At 33.6% G+C, this 18437-nt stretch overlaps 1 protein-coding gene across 3 annotated transcripts in view; it reads left to right on the top strand.

Moving 5' to 3' along the window:
- DIAPH3 (diaphanous related formin 3) overlaps window positions 1-18437 on the top strand; it is a 233725-nt gene that overhangs the window by 44405 nt on the left and 170883 nt on the right. For all 3 annotated transcript variants that reach the window (XM_021417820.1, XM_021417802.1, XM_021417810.1), the window contains 8 exons: window positions 8318-8428; window positions 8840-8958; window positions 9108-9224; window positions 10146-10264; window positions 10396-10460; window positions 10930-11034; window positions 13455-13790; window positions 14729-14843. In XM_021417820.1, coding sequence (XP_021273495.1) covers window positions 8318-8428; window positions 8840-8958; window positions 9108-9224; window positions 10146-10264; window positions 10396-10460; window positions 10930-11034; window positions 13455-13790; window positions 14729-14843 — 1087 coding nt within the window. The remainder of the gene's footprint in view (window positions 1-8317; window positions 8429-8839; window positions 8959-9107; window positions 9225-10145; window positions 10265-10395; window positions 10461-10929; window positions 11035-13454; window positions 13791-14728; window positions 14844-18437) is intronic.

Below are 18437 nucleotides of genomic sequence, written 5' to 3' on the forward strand. Positions count from 1 at the left end.
TTTATCCAAATCTTACAGATTTTTTGAATTAAAGTTATACTGCCTTTTAAAGTAAAGCACGAGTCATATATTAAGATGCAAAAAGAGTATCTAATTTCTAGTGATATTAGCTGAAAATTAAATATAAATATTCACAGAAAGCAAGATTTTTTAGCAATTTTTTTAAAAGTAATTTTTAAGGAAGCATGAAATCTGTCTCTCATATCCACTTCTTGACTTCATTTGCCTTCACCCAGAGCAAAAGCAAAGAACCCTTCATCTTATTTTCAGTTTGCTACTGTTGAGATACAGAAATTCAGAAAGACACAAAGTTTTATAGTAAATTTGAGTAATCTTTATAAGTCATTATTCTGTTAGTGTAAATAGTAACTTGTATTGACTTTCATGTAACTCAGGTGAACAAAAAGCTTTTAAATGTCATACTCTGAATTGCCACAATGCCGAGAGTTGAATCTACAGTTTGGAAGAAATGTTTGTATTACTCCACCTTTTGTATTATGTAGTTCATGACTGATAGTAAAAATTGCTATTGCTTTCTCACTCTTTTTAGTAGTTTAGATATTATTTTGTAATTTTTCTTGTTGAGTAAGTAAACTGTCTTTCTTTAGTACCCAGTATTGTGAAAATCACTACCAAAATACTTTGTTTTCTGAAGTGTGTTGCAGAATAAAAATCCTGTCTGTGCTGAACTTAGGTCAATGGAAGATTATATAAAAGATTTAAGGGACAGTGAACTACTTTGACTGGCGAAGAGATAGTTGACTTCTTTTTCTTTTTTGAAGAAAAAGAGAAGGCGGAAGAGGAGAAGGAACTTTGAGCCTTTTATATTTTATTTTATATTCCTTATATATTTTATTATATATTCCTTATATATTTTATTTATATTCCTTTTTGCTTTTCAGATTTCATTCACGTGTGTAGATCTAATAAGGAAAAAAAAAAAACTATAACTCTTCTTTTCTATATAGTTCAAAAAGCACACGAAAACTGCATTAAAAGCAGTCCCTTAGTTTATCTGCTGCTTCAAAGAAAATAAATGAGTACATATGATTAATTTATCCAAGATTCTTCTTCCACTTTTTAAAAAAATTAAATAATGTATGAAGGCCTCTATAGATCTATAAGCATGTCTTGCAGTATAAACTAAAGGTAAATATTTAATAGCTATTTTAGATCAACATTTGTGAACAGGTTTCAAATATTACAGTCCCTTGTGAACAGTTGTTGGTAAGCAGCCTGCTTGAAAAATAGATAGATACCAATATTAATGGCAGTTGAGACAGTTGATGTGCAGCTTAAAAAAATGGCCATAGCTGATATCTCTAAGCAGTTAGGTCTTTTATGAATGTGAGTGCATTTGTGCTTAGTATTTACAATGATGCTGAGCTCCGTTAGTGAGATAGAACTGATGAGATAACTGAATCAGTGCAGAAAACTTCAACTGAGTTGTTAACTGTGCAGTAACCTTTATTTTTCTAAGACTGCTCTTCTGATATTAAACAAGTACTTTTCTACTGGTTACAGCATCATAGAATTGTCCTGTTCCTTGTTTTGGTATTTGTTATCCTCTGATACAGAGGAGAATAGAATTTTTAAAGCTGACAATTTATATGTTACAATTACTGTACTTGTATTAAATAATTTGTTAAGTTACTTTGGATTTTAAAGTTTTTGATAATAGGTAACATTTTTCTGTTCCATTTACTGTGTTTTCTGGGCATAGAAACTTTTAATGAAACTTGCATTTTTTTGGAGTTAAGCTTGTATTTGAACACTTTCATCTAAAAAGCTTTTTTCTTTTTCAGACTCTACAAATGTTAGCTAGGTTTGTTTGTTATATTTTTTCTTTTTCTTTTTTTTTTTGTAAGGTTTCTCAAGTGAATCAATTGTAAACTTCTGTAACGATGACATTGACCTAGTGGTTAATTTGACAGTGTTTTAATGAGACAAAAGTTTACAGTTGTCAGTTACTTGGCATATTTGCCTTGATTATCTGCCTGATATATGTAGGCTTGCTTTGTGGCAAGTGAATTTGACACTAACAGCTGACCTTTTCAATTATAAGTTGACTAACATTTCTGTTACTTGAAGGGTGAATTTATAAGAAGCCTTAGTATGTTAATTTTTGTATTTTCAGTGAAACCTCAGTATATCTACTTTTTTATTTGCTGTAAGCAAAGGATATTCTACTTTTGATCTTTCATAAAGATTATCAGTAATTACAGAAAGAGTTCTTAAATATTTTTGGTTCAAGACAAGATTGGTGATCTTAGTTTGAGAAGATAGCTACAGCCAGAAGTAATGTTGAACTTACTGAGATTTTTGTGTCAAAGTTCTTTCCTATTCATCAGTAGCATTACCCTCTCAGTATTTATAAATTGACAGAGAGTACCATTTCATCTTTCTTTTTCATCTAATAACAAAATAATGTGAGATTGTATGGCCAGTGATATTTTGGTTACCTGAATTGCTTGATAGTTCTTGGCCGTTTGGTACTAATGAGATCCTTTCCATAAATGAGCAACTAATACAAGCCAAGCACACCTTATGTAAATGCAGAGACTGATAATATTTAGTTAAGATTCATGTAAATGTGCAAATGTACATTCCTATGGACAATACATTTCATTGCTAAGAATATTTTAGAATTCGCAAGAGGAAATAATTTAGGAAAATTAGTAAAATGTGTACCAAAGCCAAGTCTGTATCCGGTTAAGTATTAGGAAAAAAAAATTAGCTAAATCTGTATTACCGCTTTTTCTTTCTACAACTGGTGATAAAAGTGAGAAAAGTGAAGTTGAAAATCTTCCTGCAGTTCTCTTACCTCAAGATGTGAAATAAGATGATGCTTAGCCACCTATTTAGTATTGATAATCATTTGTATGTGAGGAAAAGCTTGTCTGAGCTACTGGGTTGTAGTCAACACTTTTGTCAACGGTTTACGGGCGTTCGGCCGGTTCCGTGATGAAGGGGACCAGGGGATCCACGGGCTCACGCCCCGGAAAAAGGGAAAAGGGGAAAAGGGTAAGGAGATGGCCCTGAGAGCAAAGAACAGCGGCAACAATCTGAGGAGAAACAAACTAATTTACTAAATAAAATATCGGAATGCAAAACAACACACTATAATACAATATAATTACAATTGAAGCTGATAAATCCAATACAGAGAGAGAGAATGTCCCAAAATCAAGGTAGGCCTTACTCTACTACCGACGATAAGACGGCTGGAGAGCGAGGTGCTGCCAAGACGAGAGACAGCGGAAAAAGGGACGAGGTCTCGTGATCTGCAAGTTTTATACTGTGAGCTTTTATCTTTTCCCTCCGGCTGGAAAATGGTAACAGAGGAGCAAAGTACCGTGGGGAATGTAGTAGTCCTTCTCTTCTGAGGACCAGGTACATCCACTACATGATGTTATGATGTGGAATACCAATAACCGAAAATCACAAAACCATGACAACTTTCCCTGAGAAAAGTACCAGATATGTTATCTTTGTGTTCAACTGGGAAAAGTACGAAGAACACATTTTGTAATCCTCAGAGAATACATCCTTTAACTTGATAGACAGCACTGTCTAAAGTTGAATAAGAAAATCAGGATTAAAATTGCAGGCTGTAAGCTTTCACCTAGTAGAATGTATCTATCTCATTGGTCTGCTTTCTCATAGAGGAAGACATTCAAAATGTTGCCATTCGAGGTGAACTCTGTGTTCATCCATGCAAAGGTCTTCTCCTCCCTGCCCAGGATGAGGGCTTAGAAGTTACAGTCCTTGACACCGGAACAAAATTTTAGAAGGCACACCAGAGGGTCGTATATTACTGTATGTCTTATAAGTGTTAGAGCCAAAAATTGGACTTATTCAGGCATCTTCTCAAGGTCTGCAGAATGTACAACTTTTGATGAATTGGTTTTAGCTGCAGACCATTTATCCAAAATGTTTTTGGTCACAATGAATTCTGACTTCCTAGGAAGCTAATTTACTTGTCTTCACTGAACTTCATGCTACTTCAGCAGAAGTACCTCTTCATTATTGACGATGAGATGTCTTTTAGATGTGGACATGGCCTTGCCTTTTTTTTGTCCATGACTGAAAAATTCAAAAGACTGTCAATCTTATTCAAGGTAATTGAGTGTAAAAGAATGCTGTTGTATTGTCAGTTTGGGCCCACTCATCTGGAGTGCAAGTAATGACTGATTTTTCTGTGTACCAAGAGTTGATGTTTATAGAGCTGTCAACTGGAGCATCACAGCATATTCCTCAAGTACTGTGTACTCTGAGAATTGTCAAGGAACAATTTTGCATTTGGGACAACTATCCTTCAATTTTTAATTAGGAACACAAGACAGTAACTTATGAGTGTATACTACTTGGAATTCTGTGCGTAGAGAAAAATAATTGAAGAAGAGAATTATTTGTCTGTCTGAAAAGAGTTGTCTGAAAGAATTACTGTTTTCTTCCATAGGAAGTTCTTTCAACTATATAGAACATGTTTTCTCTTTGGTCTTACCCTTCATTTGCAGCATTGGAGATTGAACAGAAGGACCTGAAAGGCCTGTTGATGCTTTCTTCTGATAGACTTTGTGAACAGGCAGTGAATGTGTTAGGAAACAACTTATTTCAAAGAACAGTTTCCAGTCTAACAAAGCAGAAGTAAGCCATCTCTGGCATTTTTGAAATTTAATTAATTAATTTAATTAATTATTATTTTTTTTGGCAGGAATTACCATGTCTGTTATTTCAACTTCATTTCTTTGATTAGTAGCAGGGAATAAACTCATTGCTTGATTGCTGTTAGGTCTGAAGTCAACAATGCTTTCTGATAATTTAATAATTATAAATATCAGTTGGCATTTGAATTTTCAGAATTTCTAAAGCATATCATTAAACAGATTTAGCACAGCTCTGAAATGAGTATGTCACAATCTGATATTTTCATCTTTAATTTAAAAAACAAACAAACAAACAAAAAAAAACAGGCATTAGTTTTTATTTTTCTGAGGCATTTTTGCGGTTGAGACTTCCCTCCTCCTAAGCAAATACAGGAAGATGAAGTAAAATGTTGGACTTATCATTAAAAACTTTGTAGGCCAGGAACAAACAAGCTTTCTTTTTTTCTTTCTTTTTTTTTTTTTTTAAGTTCTCAATAAGCCAAGCCATCAAGCATTCTGAGTAGCAATTCAGTTTCTCTCACAATATTTCAGATGCCTTTGTGTATTAGACAAATGTATGCGGTACTTGCATATACCACACATTTTCTTCAGAAGGTTCCTGTCCTTCCGGCCTGGCATTTGGAAGCCAGATGGGCTATACTGAAGCAGCTGTAGTGATACTATGTGTACTATATATTCATGTTCAAGCTGGTGAACTGGGACTCTAGCTGGTAAAGATGATGTATCCTAGAGTGCCCTAGTCCCTCCATGTGTGTTGTAAAGATCTGAACTGCTTACAGAATCAATTAGACAACTGATTAATAAGAATGGGAGTTTCACAAAGGAGTTTAGCTACGTGTAGGTATTCATCCGTGTATGGACATCTAAATGTAGATATCTGAAGTTTGAACTGTGTTGTATTGGAAAACTTAAGACAATTCTGCTTCTTGAGTTCTGTCCTGTGTGTTAAACAGACACTAGTTCTACCAAGCTTGCTGCTGTTTTATTGGCATACCTTCAAACAGAGTAACAGAGTAACATGAATATATTTTATTCCAACTGCGAACTTCAGAATAGAAAAAAATTTCTTTGTTCTTGAAACTTCTGTGGGTTATCGGTTAAAACTGCCCATCAGCAAGCCACTGTTCATCATGCCGTTCAACAAGTATAAGAGGGATATTTTTCTCTTTCTCTTGGTTTTGATATGTCTTCCTGAAATCTAACTTTCCCAACAACTACATAAATCAAAATGTTCACAAAGTGAGTATTCTTTCTTTTTGTAGCCACTATTAAATGGTAGTTTCGTTTGAAGCATGCTGTAAACATTTGTGATCTTATGACAAGTTCTTGCTTTTGTCTTTTTCTGTTTTTCCTTTTTTTTTTTTTTTTAGTTTCATGAAGGAAATTACTTAAAAGTAGATTTAAGTGAAGCATTTTTTAGATTTGTGTTTGCTTCCTCTTGTATAACCTGCACTCTTTCTGCTTTTTGCAGACTTCTCTTTGAAGGCTGCAACAAATGTTCTGAACAAGATTTTAAAGGTCATGACAGACAAGTATTGGATACAAATATCTTGTTCAGTTTCCAAAAAAGCTTGATTATGCAACAAGAGAGTCTTAATTTGTCTTCTGTTGGGTACTGTTAAAGCAAATACTTGGAGATTTTATTCAATTCACTTTTAAATGAGATAGGGCACCTTAGGTTAACTTTTCACATTATTGTGTGAAATTCGGATATAGATTTTTGCATATCATATATTCAATAAGGATTATTTTTATTATAATTTTCTGCTTTCCTGTTTTCAGATTAGCGCCACTTTTTACCTAGTATAGAGAGATGCTTCAGCAATAGCAAAAAATGTTGAAGTAACTATTAAAAGCAGTGTATGCACAGAAATGGGCTTAAAGAGTAACACAAAGATTTTGCTTGAATTTATTCAAAGAAAATGGATCACTGGTACATTCCTGTTTAATATATATGGTTTGATTGCTACTTAGTAGATCCAGATACATTCTGTGAGAAGAGTATGGAAAAAAGGCAAGGACAGCCTTTTATTGCCTTGCAGTTTAATGCCTTATAACTGTTTCTTTTTTATTTTGTTAGTAAGGTAATTAACTCTTCTTAATGAATAATTTCTTTTCTTTCTAAAATGTTACACTTTTTACGTGCATAAAATAGTTATAGCAAGGAAGAAGTAGTAAGGAAACATTATCTCAACAAACTTAAGACAGCCAAATAATTTTTGAGTCCTAGAAGCTTTTTTTTTTTGAGAGAAACTTCTAAACAGCAAATCATATAGTATTTTATAGTATTTAGGAATTTGGGTATTTAATAAGCTCTTTTCTAAATCCTTATAAAACATTTTGATATTTTACAAACTTTTTTCTGTTTCGAAGATCAGACTTAGGCCAGTCAGAGCTTTATTGCCTGTTGCTTGAGTCTTTCAGACAAGTCCCATGGGTCTGTGAGAATTTTGCTTTTCAAAGCCATGCCACATTTATCCATATTATTCATTTATGTTGCGATTAGCCATGTTATTGAACGATTTTGTTCTTTAGTTCTATTATAATTTGAATATATTTGCACAGTAGAAGGATCAAGCTGTAGTTTTCCAGATCATCCCCAAAATACCCTTTTTGAGGTAGCATTTTTGTCATTTTCCTGTTTGTCACTGTGCTTTTAAACAAACATCCAGAAGCAAGTACTAAAGGAATTTTGTCTTTGATTTTATTCTGCACCGTTGGGTGAATCCTCTTTTGTGACTTTTAATTGTTGGCTTTGTTTTGGAAATTCTTCTGCCAACCACTGAACCTGTGGTAGATCCTGTCTTCTGTATTCTAGTGTGGGAACTCTTTTCATGCATATGTAGAACATCTGATGAAATGTTGCTGTAGTTTGTTTTCTCTGGGTGCTCCTTCTCTCTGTGATCTTTTACTGACCCTACAGATTATGTAAATTAAAAAAGAAATTGCTATTGTTACCTCAGCAGGCCCTTATTTGTGATTAATTATAATAATAATTTACTGTTGTTCTAAATGGCTATGATTCTGGAAAGTTAATTCCTGCCCCTGTAAGCTACAGGTTTTCCTTCATTCTTTGGAAGAGACACTACTCGCTAGTTGACAACAGACATCAGTTGACCTGTTGCTTGCTGTTGATCTGAAAAATTGCTTCCCATCAAGTGTTTTATGAAGCTGAATATGTTCAAAGAGAGAAGATTTTAGAAGAGAAGGAAAAATAACCAAACTATTCTGTTCTTTACATTCACTTTAGTTTAAAATGAGCATTCTAATACTTTTTTCACTGTACACACAGACTTTAGCCTTTACAATTTCTGTTACGTCACTGTGTATGCATGCATGTGTATAAAAGTTTATATTTACACTAGTTTTTATAAGTTGAGAATTATACTTATCAAGGCATTTGTGGCAAATGTGTAAAAATGGCAAATTCAAAAAAGTGAGAAAATATTTGATTTTTATGGAAATTTGTAAACTTGTTTTTGGTATCCATAGCCTGTGGCTGAGAGGAAATCTGAGTATCTTAATTATAGGATTATAGTAGATTGATGGCATACTATTTAGTAGTTTGGTTTGTCTTCTTTTTTTTTTTTTTTTGATGAACATTGAAAAGTAAGAAGTAACACTGTTTTATTTTTCCTCTCTTGTAGGTAGCTTGCATGCAGCTCATCAATGCTCTTGTTACATCGCCTGATGATTTGGATTTTAGGCTTCACATCAGAAATGAATTTATCCGCAGTGGATTGAAAGAGATATTGCCAGTAAGTGCCTTGTAGTCTCTCTTTGTATTGCTATTTAAATTACTGGACTGTTTGAGTCTGAGAGGAGAAACAGAGAACACGTTCTAATAAATTATTCTCAAAGGCATTTTATTAGGTTAGAGCCTGAGCAGTTCGATATTAGAATCAAAATAAGAATGAAAAGGTGAAGTGTGCTCTCTGAAGCTTATGCTGAATCCTTAATCTTTTACAGCTTTGATTTAGAACATGCAACAGAATATAATGCAGCCGCTGGTGAAGACAAACTGAAGTTCTGTTTACCTTTCGCATATTAAACTTAACTCATTTTAAACTTTAAATAATGTAGATTCATGGAAGTTACTAAAAAGGTAAAGTTTATTTCCTTATGGAAATGCTAATTTTGCCAATCTTTCTACTGTTTCTCCCTTGCAGCAATTGAAATGTATAAAAAATGAAGCACTAGATATTCAGCTGAAGGTATTCAATGAACATAAGGAAGAAGATATGATTGAATTCTCTCATCGTTTAGAAGACATTAGATCTGAACTAGAATATCCTTTTGATATTGTCAAGAGAAACATGAACAAAAGAATGTATATAATGAAAATTTTTCTATGTAGCTTATGTTTAAAACAACGTTTTGACTGAATATTTGACTGAAATGCTTTTTACCTGTTGTTATACTCCTTAACACTCTTACTGAAGTAAATGATGTTTACAACATGGTGTGGAATACAGTTAAGGACACTAGTGCTGAAGGATATTTTCTTTCTATTCTCCAACACCTTTTGCTAATAAGAAATGATTATTTTATACGGTATGTTTAATGCTATATTAAATGCTAGTTATGTATTAGATTGTTGTTTAATCACTAATAGAATATGTCTTCTAGTATTTTAAGAAATATATTTTAGTATTTTTCTGTGCTGAATGCAGTTCGTAATTACCGCTTGGTGAATTCATGTTCAAAAGTATCAGCTTTGAGTAACAATGTTGTCTATATGTTTTTCCCTCTTCTGCTTAGGACCTAACTCCATATATAAATAGAGAATACTGGTTTTATTGAGATCTGAAGCTTGTTTCTTGCAATTATGAGTGATCAGGACAGATCTCTTAATGCTACTGACGTGATTAATAATCAGTTGTAATTGTGTCATGTATTTGAGTCAAAAGACAAATACACAATGCTCAGAAGTGTACTTTGTGCATAGATCTCAACTAGTTAAGTTAAGGGTGCTTGCCTGACTTCGCTGCATCTGTGCTAGACCTCTTCCACCGAAATCATTTTTAATTGACAACTTGCATGTTCTGGTCAGGTGGCCCAGATGTGATGCCAGTTGACATTTTAGAACAATGTGTTTTTCTTTCATTTTAATGAAGCAGCCCCTCAGTGCATCCATAGTTTAAAAAGTCAAAGAAGCAGAAGGAATCAGCTGAAGGAAGAGCCTTCTCTCTGTTGTTAGGAAGCAGGAAGGAGTCCTGCCTATTTGTAGTTCCATATGAAAAGAGTTGCAGATTATATGATACAGAAATACTTCATGTTTATGTGTGCTGCTTTTTCAGGCTTTGTGTAACTGTTCTGGTGTAATAAACTGCCAAATGTATTTGTCCTTGGAAGGTTTTGGGTTTTGCATCTATCCTTCTGTGGAAATGAGTCAGCCCAAATCTTTTGACATTACTATATTCAGAAGCAAGATTTTAAATATATGTTAATAAATAAATATGCCTTTGTCTTTAGTCCACAGTATTTCAAATTAATTGAAGAGTGCGTGTCCCAGATAGTGTTACATCGAAGTGGAACAGACCCAGATTTCACATATCGTAAAAGATTAGATATAAATTTCAGCCACTTAGTAGGTAAGTCTCATGCTGGAAAATGTTCACAGTATCGTACTTTTTTTCTGCATTTCAAAACACAGAGTTGTACTGTGGTTAAGAATCTTGTTTTCCATGCATATTTGCCAGTGTGTATTTGCTTATTTTTTCAGATATTTGTGTAGATAAAGCAAAATTAGAAGAAAGCGAAGAGAGGGCTTCTGAAATTTCCAGAGAGGTGCGTAATAATGTTAAGTTAAGATCGTAAGGTGGATATAGGAAATTACATAATAGATTCATGAGTTATGTAATTGAAAGTGGCATAGATTTTAACTTCAAGCTACTATTATTACTTATGTTGAAGTGGGAATTTGAGTATTTCTTGTGGACTGAGAAGTACAGAAGTGTTGTAAAATAGTTACCTTAACTGAGTCTTTCTACTATTTATTGTAAGGTACACATCTCCCCCAGATCAACTGAAAGATTTATTTGAATAGCTATCTATTTTTCAAAAAGATGAACAGAGTGAGAATAAGAGTTGTCTTGTTTATATTTACAGATTCTGTCTTACCATTCTTTACCATTTTTTATTTTTTTATTTTTTGTGTTACGAAACACAAAAGGAGAAGTGAGAATCCTAGAAAGTAAGTGGACCTGACTATTATTAAAATTGTTTTTTCTCTCTTCCTTTCTTTTTTTTTCCTTAGTTTGAAAAAAATTTTTTAGCTCATCAAGAGACCCAGGCCCTACTGCAAAAAAAAGAAGAAAGAATCAATGAACTAGAAGCAGAATTACAAGCTTTTAAATCTCAGGTACAGGACAGTTTCGTGAATGTACGAAGTGTTGTTTTTGAAACAGATTTCATTTCGATCTTGCAGATTCTGATAGGGCAATTGAGGATAATTCAAGGAATCCTGTTATTGATTATTATTGGCTGTTAGCTTCCTTTATTTCTGTTTTATAGAAAGAACTGTAGTGTGACCTAAATGAGCTATGTGAGATCCCAGTTGATCCTTTTTGTGCCTGAGTTCTGTTAATTAAACTAGTTTCTTACGTTTCATTTGGGTTTTACTTTCAGTGTCATATATTTCCAAAGTAATTAACCACATAGGGTAATAAGTCCTATGCTTTTAGATTAGCATTCATCACTGTGATCTTTATCCCTCCACAGGAAATTATTCATTGTGCAGTTTGCTTTTCTGAAACCTTACCATGGATATCCAGCAGTGAAAGAAATAACCTGTGGCTAGATAAGAAAATTTGCTGATAATTTCTCAAATTTCAAGCACATATAGGTGTTTCAAAATGTGATGGAGAGAAGTAGTGCAGACTTTTTGAGTGATGCTTAACTTTTAACTACTTCAACTCTAAAATCTACCTAAGGAAACTATGTGAGCAAGTGACTTTTCTATGTCTTATTTTTAGGAGTGAGGCTCAATCTAAAAATGGCTAAAGAAAGATAACATTGAGAAGACACACATATAGAAAGATGTTGAAATATATGCTTTCATCATAAAGCTTTTTTATGGTTCTGATCTTGTTTAATTTTTTTAGTGAGTAAAATTTGTTCAGCTGTGCTTTGGTCTGTTGAAAATGTCATTTTGATTCAGGTTTCTGGTCAGAATTCACTGTTAATACTGAAGTTAAATAGGCTTTCAAAAAGTAATTATACTTGTATACTTATTGCTTTAAAAAAAAACAATGAGCTGTGTATCATTAATTAAGAAAGTAGTTTTATGTGTATTTTTTGAAAACATACCTAAATATTATTTTTTGTGCATGTGTAAGTGAAGGAGGTTTTATCTTCTACATTTTACCATTTCTATTGTTCACTGGATAAAATACAGCTTTTTTTTTACACCATGCAAACAGTGAGCATAATTTATGCTTACACTCACAGACTATCATACCAAGAGCTATCTCACTGTTAATGTTATTTGGAACGCTTCATAAGTATCAAGTAATTGATTCATTCAATTTAGTACTATTACTCTTATGTCCATCCTAAGAGGAATCTTTGGTTTCCATATGGCATCTACCTGTTACAACTGTCTTTCTCCTGATCTTGTTCCTCTTTTACACTTTTTTAGTATTTGGACCTTTTTAGTATTCAATTTCTTTCATCTTTTAGGACTTAATTTTTCAATGTCTGTGTCAGTGTAAAGAATGCTTCTTTTGAGCATTTGAAAACAACACTGTCCTGCATTTATTTAATTATATTTATTGATATTTAGCTATTTCTTTTTTAAAAATAGTTTGGTCTTTGCTTATTGTATTTCCCTCTAAGTTTGAAAACTAAAATGGACAGTGCCAGTTCATAAAGATAAGTTAAAAGAAGTTGATTAGCATTATGACCAGTAGATAGATAATATTTATTCTTTTGTTCTTTTTGTCAGTAACCTCTTTAATAATGCTTAAAGGCCTAGGATAGAATTTCTTCACATAGCACAAAAAAAAGATTTTTTTTTTTAATGAAACGCTAAAAGGAAAAGCCCATCTCCATACAGTACAGATGTCCTCACTGTATTGAATACTAAGTAGGTGTGCTAGCTTACAAATTGTTGTTACAGTTGTCAAAACTGCTTCAGTAAGTACTGAATAATCTTGTGCTGTTTCTACTTCTTCTGTCCACCTTCAGTAAAGTAATGTTTCCTACTTTAACAAAAAGAATGGCTTCCAGTTTTATATGTCTGCAGAGGTAAGCCAGCCATATTTTTTGGAAGGAGCTTTTTCTTTCTGCCTTCAAACCTGCAGAATGGAAATGCTCCTGTATTAGAAAATTTTCAACAGAATTTCTAACTTTGTCATATTCTGCAATTAAATTTTAGGAATAGTTCTCTGTAATCTGTCAGATAAGGAAGAATGCTAGAAACTAGGATGCTGTTTTTAAATTTGAGTTAAAGTGATAGTCTAGATAGAATTTTGTCAAGCTATGTATTACACACTTCTTAGGTCATGATCAGTGAAATGTGATGAGGGGGTATAGAATTTCAGTTCGTGATTTTTGGCCTTGTCTGGTGTCTCTTTCAAAAAAAATTGAGACAATTATGAAATGAAAAGCATGTTGGCTTTATTATAATTCATATTTGATTGTCCTACGCACAGAAAATGTCATGCTGTCTTGCTGAATTTAATTTGTGAACTATAACTGTGATGGCATTTGGTTAGTAAAAATATATAGTAAAATATATAAAATATTAGTAAAAATGAAACTGAATGTTTTCCTTATCAGTATGGCTCCTTGCCCCCTGGATTTCTACCACCAACATGTGGAGATGCATCTGTCATTCCACGGGAAGCTGCAGAACCACAACAGTTGCCTCCTCCTCCTCCACCACTGCCTTCTAATGGAGCAATCCCACCACCACCACCGCCTCCCCCTCCTCCTCCACTTCTTTCGAATGGCTTGGGAATTCCTGCAGGAATTGGTGCTCCTCCACCACCACCACCTCCACCAGGCCTACCTGGGGCACAGTGGTCTCCACCTTCATGTACTTTGCCATTTGGACTGAAGCCTAAAAAAGAATTCAGACCAGAGGTTACCATGAAAAGACTCAACTGGTCTAAGGTAATACTGAATGACAAGTACCTGCTGTAAAATCTCACACAGAGGTTAGAGTAAATAGATGTATTAGGAAAATATTAGGAACCTAAGACATTATAGTTAAATCCACTAAATTTATGTTAGATATGCATACTTTTTGCCTTTATTTTTTTCTGTTTCCTGAAATTTGTGTTCCGTTGACTCATGAAGCATCTGGACAAATGTCTGGAAAAGTTAGTTCTGGGCTGGAGTAATAGAACCTCGATACCAGCATGCTTTCTGGATCCTGGTGTGCCTTGTCTTTTAGCAGACTGTTTACACTGTATCAGTCACTGCACTGTACTGTTAGCTATATAGTTTTCAGACAAGTGTTTCGCCTCTGTCATTCTGTGGGAGAGTCATTGCAAGTGCTTGTCCCCAGTGTAAGTGTACTTAGAAAATTTATCAATTGCAAATAGATGTTCTGTCTAGTTCTTTCCTCTCTCTTGTGACAGGATGAAGTATGCCAGGACTATCAATATACTGAATTTTAGAAAATGTAACTAGTTAGACGACAATAAAAACTTTCAGAGTTTTGTGAGGCTATCAAAGCTGTTGTTTAAAAAATAAGGTATTTAATATAACCAGCTGTTATTTAAAATAGTGTTATTTAAAATAACCAGCTGTGTTCAGAGACCCAAGTTTACCCAAGTTTAATAATCTACACCAAAGACAGTTTGCTATATATAGACCTTGAGTAACAGAATATGTTGTCAGTATTGCTTCATATTGTTTCTCCAAAAGCACTTGCTCTATGTGTTATATTGAATCAGAAACATTGTAACAATTCTAAAATTAGGGTATATGTGAAAACTTTGTGCTTTATGGAGCTCTTAAGTATTTCATTAGTTTTGGAATCCATGAAGGATAGTCTTTCCATAGTATAAAAACAATTAATTCAATTTTGTTTTTATCTCTTAAAGATCAGGCCTCAGGAAATGACAGAAACCTGTTTTTGGGTTAAGGCAGAAGAGGACAAGTATGAGGATGCTGACATGCTTTGCAAATTGGAACTTACGTTTTGTTGTCAAAAGAGGGGTAAGGAATTGATAACTACAGTTTTCAGCTTTTGGAGTTATCTTTTAGATAACTGGGTCTTAAATAGCAGTATACACTGTTAAACATATACTGTTCTATACATTAACAATATGTTTCTAAAGTGGAGTGTGTGATTAAATAAGTTTGAAAATCCCAGACTGCTTAAAGCAGCAACATTCAAATATTTTACTTTAAGGGTGGCAAAAGAATGTGTGACTAGTAAGGAAAAACTCATCAAAAAAGTGAGAAATGTTTCCTGATGATACAGACATTTGAAAAATTCTTTATAAAGTTTTGCCAGAATACCTTAATAAAATACAGTGACCCGAAAAGGTGATATGTTTACTCTCAGAGTGCGTACATTAATTGATGTGTTTTGGTTGAAAGACAAAAGTTTTTTAATGAAGTTCTTTACTTCTCACAAACCTGTAGTGACCTTGATGTCCCTTGACGTTTTGCTTAGTTTCTTTAGCTTTCAAAGCCTGTGGAAGAGGAAGCTCTGCAAGTATTTTTTGTCTTTTCTCCCTTTCTGGAAGTAATTTGTTTTACTAGTTATTACAATGTTATTTATCCAGTATGTAAAATGCTTATTGTTACTTCTTGACACTTTTTAAATGCTCCTTGATTAGTGTCAGAGTACTTTGGGGCAGGTAAAGGAGCACAAATAATTAGTTCGTTTTCAAATTGAAAAAACATTGTTAAATTTTTAGTTTCTTTCACATTTTTCATTGTGATATTTTTATTTAATATAATGCATAATGTTATCTTAGAAACCCCCCGGTTTTTGTTTGTTTTGTTTGCTTGTTTGTTTTGCTGAGCTTTTGTCAGAGCAGGCTTTTGATGCTTAAGGTATTTCTAATGAGTTGAGTTGCTATTTATTAACGTTAATAATATTAAAATTGTTGTGCAAAGATAAAAAGGCAAAAAAACCTCATAGACAGTAGATTCTTAGACTATTAGAATAAGTCTAAAGATAATTGTGGTGCTTTTATAATGTTAAGAGAATTCCCAAGAATATTCTTTGAATTAATAAGTTGGAAGGTTTAAAAGCCACTGGAGGAAGTACTGTTTCCCATGTAATTAAATAATAAAATTTGGGTGAATGGATGATGTTTGGACCAAACGTTAAAGGCTCAGAGGAGGATTGTGAATCTCCACAGACAGCAAGAACATTACAGTTAACAAGATTACATCCTTTAAAAGTTTAACTGAAAAGGCTGAATACACTGTTTTGGCAAAACCTAGTAGAAAAGAATTATTGGATCTACAGCTGAAAAAAATGACTGAAATATACTGTTACACCAAATAGTGTAATAAATGATGGATAAAAAGTCTCCAGGGATGAATGTACATTTTTTTAGAGATGGTGTTTACTGCTTAATACTTTTTTAAAAACTTTTTTAAACTCTGTTTTTTTACTTTTTGAAATCTTTCACTTGAATAATGTGTATTGTCATCTTTTTTTTTTTTTTTTCCAAAGCAAAAGGAGACTAAAGATTATATTTAGAACATTAGGTAGATATCTAAAGGATGATGTGCAACTGAATTTCAGCTTTGTTCAAATAAGTGATTCACAAAAATTTGCATGAAGGCTTGAACTCTTAAGTAGGCAGCACTGGGCATCTCAGAATCTCTTACAACATGAATCCTACTTCAGATAGTATTACAGTAACTACTTTTATTTTCTTGGCTGTAGAAAGAAGGGATGCTTCTCTGTAGCTCATACATAACTTCCATAACAAAACTTGTCAAAAAATTGGGGACCTGCATTTTTCTCCACCTCTCAGTCTTGAAGAGGTTTATAACCATGCTTTATAATGTAGAGTCAGCAAACTATTCACTATATTCAATTTGGAAGCAGTCCTTGACTATTTCTAAAGCTTTGTCTCTGAAACCAAAAGGACAAGTTGAAAATGATTCTGTATCTAGCTGATGGCATGTGAAGAGTGAACTGGTTTCTGCTGAAGCATCTGCTTATGCGTTCTTTACATTGAAGTCATTATGTAAGAAGGGACCAGAATGTTCAATGCTGCTTTAAATAAATTTTATTCTGATTAAGTAAAATCAGATCGAAGTACTCAAATGTTCAGTTACAACTTTTTAACAGATGATGTACCCAAAATATTTCATTGTTGATCCATGTACAAAATCCATTGAAGAATTTCTGCATTGAAAAGGAATACAGAATAATCACAGAATCATGGAAAGGCTTGGGTTGGACGAGACCTTAAAGCCCATTCAGTTCCAACCTCTTGCCACTCTTTGCCACCCACTGTATAAGGCTGCCCAGGGCCCCATCCAGCCTGGCCTTGAACACCTCCAGGGATGGGGCATCCACAACAGTAATATAAAAAAGATATGAAGCTATAGCAAATATTTGTATAAAAGTTATAAATGATGTTGATTCTGAATGGATATTGAAGCAGTTGAAATAAGTGAAGATGTTGTGGAGTCCTGAAAGAAACATTACTGCAAGTGTAAAAAAGTAAAGGAAGGGTCTAGCTTCTAACTTGCGAAAATATTGAGTAGCAACATGGAGCAAAGATTGTACATGGGGCAAAAAACACTTTTGTTTGTGGATGTCAAGAGAGTCAAAGACATTCTCAAATCGTGGAATTTTGTAGTTTGGAAGTCTGAATCCAGCTGGTCCAACTATCTTCTTAAAGTAGAGTCAGCGTAATTCATGTTGCCTGAGGCTTTGTCCAGCTGAGTTCTTTTTGGAGTGTTTATCACCACTGTGGTGAATTTTTTTTCATAACATCTTGTTGCAGTGTTTGTTGTTGAAACCTTTGTCTGGTGGTTCTTGTTAATAATATACCTCTGAGAAGAATCTGCTTACTTCTTAGTGTAGACTCCTGTTAGATGGTTGGAGACAGTAGTAAGAATTCCATCTTTTCTGAAAACTAACAATCACAGCTCTCAGCCTTTTCTCTTCATCATATGTTTCAGCCCTCTCATCATCATGGTGGCCTTCCACTGTACTCATTCCAGTATATCTGTGTTTTTCTTGAAGTGGTGAGTGCAAAACTGAACAAGTGCTCCAGATACTTCTCCCTGGGAGAGAAGGGGGAGTAGAGTGAAATAATCACTTCTTGGACCTGCTGACTACAGACTTAGTAACTTATTGAAGGAAATGTTTTCACTGTGTCACTTGTTAATAATAATTTATAATAACTCAAAGCTATGGGTGGAATTGCATATTTTTCCCTCGTTTATTTGTTGTAAGGGGATAGCTGTCATTTTTGTCACTTTCCAGAAATTAAGTCATTCTGTGAAAGCAACGTGTTACAAAAATTACATATTTAAGCGTGAACAATGAGAAGTAGCAAAGCAGCAGTTGCTGATTCTGTTCTTGTAGCAAGCTATGAAAAACAAAGTGTATTTTATTTATCAGAGAGCTCTTTTTCGGAACTCAAACTGAATTTGCAGTCTTAAAGAAATATAAGATTATACATATGAAAGAAGTAGGTAAGGTCAAAATAGCAAGCCAACTCTTTTAATATGTAAAGCCACACAGCTTTTCTGTTACATAGGGAATGTGTGAGGACACAGAATCCATACAGGACCAGAGTCATGAAATACTTATTAGCATGT

The sequence above is a fragment of the Numida meleagris genome, chromosome 1, assembly GCF_002078875.1.
Source record: "Numida meleagris isolate 19003 breed g44 Domestic line chromosome 1, NumMel1.0, whole genome shotgun sequence".
NCBI lineage: Eukaryota > Metazoa > Chordata > Aves > Galliformes > Numididae > Numida > Numida meleagris.